This window comes from Gossypium raimondii, chromosome 11, assembly GCF_025698545.1.
Source record: "Gossypium raimondii isolate GPD5lz chromosome 11, ASM2569854v1, whole genome shotgun sequence".
Classification (NCBI taxonomy): domain Eukaryota; kingdom Viridiplantae; phylum Streptophyta; class Magnoliopsida; order Malvales; family Malvaceae; genus Gossypium; species Gossypium raimondii.
The window spans coordinates 5,218,187-5,225,665 of record NC_068575.1 but is presented as its reverse complement, the minus strand read 5'-3'; the positions used below and the strand labels follow the sequence as shown (position 1 = coordinate 5,225,665).

The 7,479-nt window shown below is 43.6% G+C and overlaps 2 protein-coding genes across 2 annotated transcripts; both read left to right on the top strand.

The window, feature by feature from the left end:
* Window positions 1-1,713: 1,713 nt before the first annotated feature.
* LOC128034713 (uncharacterized) lies at window positions 1,714-3,723 on the top strand. The gene has a single exon (XM_052623534.1). The coding sequence runs from the start codon at window positions 1,714-1,716 to the stop codon at window positions 3,721-3,723; it is 2,010 nt and encodes a 669-aa protein (XP_052479494.1).
* A 2,055-nt stretch (window positions 3,724-5,778) lies between these two features.
* Window positions 5,779-6,420, top strand: LOC128034712 (uncharacterized). The gene has a single exon (XM_052623533.1). The coding sequence runs from the start codon at window positions 5,779-5,781 to the stop codon at window positions 6,418-6,420; it is 642 nt and encodes a 213-aa protein (XP_052479493.1).
* Window positions 6,421-7,479: the final 1,059 nt, after the last annotated feature.

Below are 7,479 nucleotides of genomic sequence, written 5' to 3'. Positions count from 1 at the left end.
AAGGCTGGTAGATGGGAAGAAAAATTCCAGGAAGCCCAGATGCAAAACAAATCGCTCGAGAAGAGTTTGTTAGAAAATCAAGATGAAAGAGATAAATTAAAGGCTAGAGTGGCTGAACTTGAGAAGATTGTTTATCAATACCAAAATCGTAACTCAGTGGCGGAACTACAAGCAAGTTTAAGCAGGATTGAGCAAATGAAGAAAACTATAGAAGAATTAGAGACAGCGTTGCAGAACGGTGAAGCCAGGATTGGGTATCTAGAGGCAAACAAAGATCATCAAAATAAACAGCTTCACTATCTCCAGGATCAGGTCAGAAGCAGGGATCGTGTTATGGGACAGGCCTTGGTTCAGATTCGAGAAGTAGCCGATCACTTACAAACTCTGGCAGTACAAGCTGACACGTTGAGCGTAAAGTATGAGTTGGAATCAGATCGGGGACGGGAGTTAGCCTCGTTGCTTCAAAAAATCAAGGTCTTAAGTATTAGGGCGAAGTCGTATTTGTAATCTATTCTATGTAAAGGGATTTGTTTTCTAATAAAGTTTTCCAAGTGGAATTGAATTATAATTAACGCCTTTCTTGCATTCATCTCATACATTGCATCATATGCATTAAAAACCTTTAACTGGTCCTAATCAATTAAAATTATTGCTCAGTTAACCTGGAAACCAACCAACCAACCCGACACCGATACGGCACTCGAGCAAAGGCAAAAGATATGGATCAGAGATTAGAAAAGCTCGAACAGCACCAGAAAGAGATGCAAGACCGGCTTCAGCTACAAATGCAGGAACGGTTAGACAAGATGAAGCAAGAGATGTCTGAGAAGATGCGGGAATCTCAAGAGGACATAGTGGCAAAGTTAACCCGACTAATAACAAAGGGAGGTGACAAAGGAAAGGGCCCCATGGCAGATGTCGATGAGGGAAATGATGATGAACTTTTCTATCCTCCAGGTTTCACCCCTCCGCATGAGCGAGCTCAAGCTGAATACCAGCGCAAATCTACTGTCACCATCATGCCCCAGCAATTTCGAGCTGGTGTTTCGAACCTCTAAACTGGGCCGGGTTTTAATCTCGAAAATAATCCTGTTAACTCTGCCATCCCTGACTTTGATGAAGTGGTTGAGAAGGAAAGAGTAAAGGAAGAGTTACCGAAGCAGTTGGAGGAAAGATGCAGGTGGCTCGAAGAGAAGTTCAAGGCGATGGAGGTTGCCGAGAGTTATCGAGGCATTGACGCGAAAGAGCTGAGTTTAGTGCCGGATTTAGTACTCCCTCATAAATTTAAGATGCCTGAGTTTGAAAAGTACAATGGGACAAGCCGCTTGACTCACATCACCATGTTCTGCAGCGAATGACGGGTTATGTTAACAACGACCAACTCTTGATACACTGTTTCCAAGATGACCTTCTGGGCGACATCCAAGTGGTACAATCAGTTGAGTCGTGCCACGATCGGATCATGGAGGGACTTGGCACAATCGTTCATGAAACAATATAGTCATGTGGTGACATGGCTCTGACGAATCACCCTTGAACATGGAGAAAAGCCGAGTGAAAGCTTCAGCGACGCACAGAGATGGAGGAGGTCGCGATCAAGTTCAGCCACCGCTCCTAGAAAAGGAAATGACCATGTTGTTCATTAACACCCTGAAGGCACCGTTCATTACACATATGTTAGGAAGTGCCACAAAAAGCTTTCCTGACATAGTCATGAACGGCGAGATGATTGAGAACGCCATCAGGAGTGGGAAGATCGATACTGGAGAGAGTAACAGAAGATCGGCCTCGAGGAGGAAGGAGAGTGAGGTGAACAACACGAGCATGTACAACAAGGGTTACTCGAAGTCAGTAACAGTGAGTCAGCCAGGAAAGGTGGCTGCCAGTCAGCAAAACTCGTTGAGACAGGAGGTTAGTACAAGGCAAAATATTGAGAGGCCCCAATTCACGCCAATTCCTATGTCGTACAGGGAGCTATACCGAAATTTATTTGACGCACACGTAGTTTCCCCTTTCTATCTGAAGCCCTTGCAACCCCCATATCCCAAATGGTACGATGCAAATGCACAGTGCGACTATCATGCGGGAATAACGGGGCATTCTATAGAAAACTGTACGGCTTTTAAGAAGTTGGTTGAAAGGCTCATTGGTATGGGTGTCGTTAAATTTGATGACGCGACCAAGGCAGAAAACCCATTACCAGACCACACTGATGGTGGGGTAAATATTATGGGCAAAGACAGAAGAATCAAGGCAGATATTGCGGATGTAAAGACTCCTTTGAGAAGGGTCTGGAAGGAGATGGTGAAAAGGGGACTAATCGTCTCAGAAGGAAGCTGTGAAAGGAAGAGGAATTACTGTAAGTTCCACTATGAAGTGGGGCATGAAATCCAAGAATGTACGGAGTTCAGAGCCCTGATACAAGGCATGATGGACAATAGGGAGGTGAAATTCTGTGAAGGAGTTCAAGAGGAAAGTGATGTATGCGCATCAGAGTTGGCGCTGGGGGTCCCGAAGGTTAACCGTCCTGTGGTCATCATTTCGCGACCTCAGAACAGTGAGGTTGGGGCACGAACAACACCAAAAGTAATCATTCAAAAACCGGCTGTGTTTGCTTACAAGGATAACATGAGGGTTCCTTGGAATTACGATTGTAATGTGATAATCCCGGGGAAGGAGGATGTAATCAATAAGGAGGAGCAGGATGAAGGAAGGCACCACAAACAGATGAAAGCACGAGTGGAGCCAATAAGAGAAGAAACTTCAAAGAAGAAGGATGTGGTCAGACCCAAATTGTTGGTCAATGAACCAATCAAAGAGGAGGAAGGTAGAGAGTTCTTAAAGTTCATAAAGCATAGCGAGTATGGCGTTGTGGAACAGCTGCACAAACAACCAGCTCACATATCTGTGCTAGCTTTACTCCTGAACTCGGAGGGGCACCGAAATGCACTACTGAAGGTGCTAAATGACACTTATGTGGCCGACGATATCTCTATTAACAAGTTGGATCGACTGGTCGGCAATATAAGTGCTGATAACTTCATTTCTTTCAGCGATGACAAAATCCCACCTGGGGGTATGGGATCAACTAGAGCTTTACACATCACTGCAAGGTGTAAAGGATGCATATTACCGGGAGTTCTGGTAGACAACGGGTCGACATTAAATGTATTGCCCCTGTCCATGCTTAACAGGCTACCTGTGGATAGTTCGCATAAGAAATCGTGTCAGAACGTGGTGAGAGCATTTGATGGCACCGAGAGGAAAGTCGTGGGTAGAATTGACAAACCCTTGTTAATCGGCCCAACTGTCTATGAGGTGGACTTTTTGGTTATGGACATCAAGCCTTCTTACAATTACCTATTAGGAAGGCCTTGGATCCATTCAGCAGGTGCGGTACCATCATCGTTACATCAAAAACTGAAGTTGGTGTCAGAAGGCCGAGTAGTGACGATAGATGCTGAAGAAGATATCATTGCATCTGTGACTAACGATGCGCCTTATTTGGAGACGAGTGATGATGCAATCGAGTGCTCTTTCCGTTCCTTGGAATTTGTAAATGCAACATTCATCCTTGAGGGAAAAAAGATCCCGATGCCGAGAATATCAAAGACCACGAAGATGGGTCTGCAATTGACAGTAGGAAAGGGAGCTTTGCCGAGAAAAAGATTGGGGAAGTATCTTCAGGGCCGAGTTGAGGCTCCAGTATTGAAGGACAAGTAGGACCGTTTTGGCTTAGGATACAAGCCAGACGCTAGGCAGAGGAAGATAGAGCAAGAAAAGAAGCGAGTGAGGAGAAGGGCTCGTTTGACAGGGGATGAAGTTGAATGGGAACCCATGACCTTTCCTCACCTATCCAAGACTTTTGTGTCAGGAGGATTCCTCTATCAGGGGGTCAGAAGTATTAACACGGAGTTGGAGAGTATTCATGCCGTGTATGAAGAAGCGGCGGGAGGAAGAACCTTACGGGATATTCGTCCTTATGAGTCGGGAAGGGCGCTAAACAACTGGATTGTAGAAGAAATACCTGTAGTTTTTAGGATTTCCTCAGAGTAATGTCCAGAACACCCTTATTGCTTTTTAGCTTAGAAGTGATAAGGATTCCTTTGTGAAATAGGCTCATGTCCAGAAAATCGCTATTTTAATAAAGTTCATGTTTGCAATCATTCTTGGAACAAATCTTTCTTTCCATAAGAGCAATTATTTTAAATTTTTCACAAACTACACTTGCATTTCATTCATGACCATATTCCTGAATCCATATTGTTTTTATAACAGGTCCTACGATATCAATGACATGAATGTCACTCTTACAAATTTAGAGTCTCCTTTTGAACGAAACATGTGTTTAGAGGGGTCGCATGATTTTGAGGATGACGAAGACTGTGGTTTGTCTCCTGACTTGTTGAAGATGGTAGAAAGGGCCGAGAAGTAAATCCTACCTCACAGGGAATCAATAGAAATTGTGAGCTTGGAGGAAGGAAAAGAGGTGAAGATCAGATCTGATATTTCATCAAAAATAAGACAAGACCTCGTCAGACTACTCCAGGAATTCAAGGATATCTTTGCATGGTCATACCAAGACATGCCTGGGTTAAGTACTGACATTGTAGTACATCGTCTGCCTATAAGAGAGGATTGCAGGCCAGTGCAGCAAAAGCTCAGAAGGATGAGGCCTGATATCGTATTGAAGATAACGGAGGAGGTCCAAAAGCAGTTTGATGCCGGATTTCTACAAGAAGTCAAGTATTCTGAGTGGGTGGCCAACATCGTACCAGTTCCGAAGAAAGATGGGAAGGTGCGAATGTATGTGGACTACAGGGATTTGAACAAGGCTAGTCTAAATGACAATTTTCCATTGCCCCACATTGACACATTGGTAGACAATACTGCGGGCTTTTCATTATTTTCCTTCATGGATGGCTTCTCGGGGTACAATCAGATAAAGATGCATCCTGAAGACATGAGAAAGACTACGTTCATTACGTTATGGGGGACGTTTTGTTATAAAGTAATGCCGTTTAGATTAAAGAATGCGGGAGCGACATATCAAAGAGCTATGGTAGCCTTGTTCCATGATATGATGCACAAGGAGATCGAGGTTTATGTTGACGATATGATCGCAAAGTCCAGAACGGAGGAGGAACATGTGCAGGTCTTGAGAAAATTATTCTTAAGATTGAGAAAGTTCCAGCTCAAGCTTAATCCAGCGAAGTGCACTTTTGGGGCCAGGTCAGGAAAATTGCTAGGCTTTGTGGTCAGTGAAAAGGGAATCGAGATTGATCCAGACAAAGTGAAGGCAATACGGGATTTACCTTCACCCCGCACTCAGAAAGAAGTTCGAGGATTCCTCGGAAGACTGAATTACATTGCTAGGTTCATCTTACAACTAACCGAGAAATGTGACCCTATATTTCGTCTTCTGAAGAAACATAATCCTGGTACCTGGGATGAAGAATGCGAAGAAGCTTTTAACAAGGTGAAGCAGTATTTGTCTAATACTCATGTGCTGTCACCGCCTAGTCCAGATAGGCCCCTGATATTGTATCTGACAGTGTTTGATAATTCCATGGGGTGTGTGCTAGGTCAACATGATGAAACAGGGAGAAAAAAAGAGCGATAAACTATCTCAGCAAGAAATTCACTGACTGTGAAACGAGATATTCGCCTATCGAGAAATTATACTGTGCCTTGATTTGGACAACTCGGAGATTAAGGCAGTATATGTTATACCACACAACCTGGCTAATCTCAAAGTTAGACCCATTAAAATATATGATGGAGTCAACTGCTTTGAATGGGAGGATGGCTCGATGGCAGATCTTACTGTCTGAATTTGATATTGTCTATGTGAGCCAGAAAGCTGTAAAAGGGAGCGCAATAGCTGACTTTCTAGCTAGTAGGGCTTTGGAAGATTACGAACCGTTAAGTTTTGATTTTCCGAATGAAGACTTGTTGTATGTAGCCGCTACTGAAGAAAGTCCCCAAGAAGGTCACAGTTGGAAGCTAAACTTTGATGGAGCCTCGAATGCTGTGGGCAACAGAATTGGGACAGTCTTAGTATCCCCGAATGGTGATCATTATCCTTTCACTTGCAAATTGGATTTTGATTGCACAAACAATATGGCAGAATACGAAGAGTGCATCATGGGTATTCGTGCAGCCATAGAGCGAGGAATCAAAGTATTAGAGGTCTATGGAGATTCGGCATTGGTGATATATCAGTTCAAGGGTGAATGGGAGACGAGAGATCCCAAATTAGTTAGCTATCGAAAGTTGGTCCTTGAATTGATTAAAGAGTTTGAGGACATCACTTTTTGCTATCTCCCACGAGATGAGAACCAGATGGCCGATGCACTAGCTACTTTAACTTCCATGATCAAGGTGAACAGATATGGGGATATAAGCCAATCCAAATGAGTATCTATGAGGACCCAGCTCATTGTTACAATATTGAAGAAGGAGAAATCGATGATAGTCCTTGGTATCAAGATATACTGCGATATGTAAAAAATCGTGAGTATCCTAGCCAAGCAACAGAGAATGAAAAGAGAACTCTGAGAAGACTAGCCATTGATTACGTCTTGATGGGGAGATCTTATACAAGAGGGGAAAAGATCAGGTTCTGTTAAGATGTGTGGACGCCGTGGAAGTCCATGAGGGCATCTGTGGAACGCATGCTAGTGGATTCACAATGGCTAGACAGATTATGAGATTCGGGTATTACTGGTCCACCATGGAAGGGGATTGCATCAATTACTCCAAAAAGTGCCATAAATGTTAAATCTATGGTGATAAAATGCATGCACCCCCTTCGCCTCTTCATGTCATGACTTCTCCATGGCCTTTCTCCATGTGGGGTATGGATGTCATCGGACCAATATCACCGAAGGCTTCAAATGGGTATCGTTTCATAATTGTGGTTATTGACTACTTCACCAAGTGGGTAGAAGCTGCTTCACTTGCTAACGTTACAAAGTCATCAGTCAGCAAGTTCTTGAAAAAGGAGATCATATGTCGATATGGAATGCCTGAAAGAATCATATCCGACAATGTGTTGAACTTGAACAACAGCTCAATAGCAGAAGTCTGCAGTCAATTTAAGATCAGACATCACAATTTGTCGTCGTATCGCCCAAAAATGAATGGTGCAGTGGAAACGGCCAATAAGAATATAAAGAAGATTGTGGGGAAGATGACTGAGACTTACAGGGACTGGCACGAGAAATTACCGTTTGCCCTTCTTGCTTATCGAACGTCAATCAAGACTTCCACCGGGGCAACGCCTTTCTCCTTAGTTTATGGCATGGAGGCAGTCTTGCCCATCGAGGTTGAAATCCCTTCTCTCCGGGTTTTGACTGAGCTACAATTGGATGAAGCGGAATGGGTTCAATCTCGATACGATCAGTTGAACTTGATAGAGGGAAAGAGGCTAAAGACTATTCAGCATGGTCAGATGTACCAGAAAAGAATGATGCG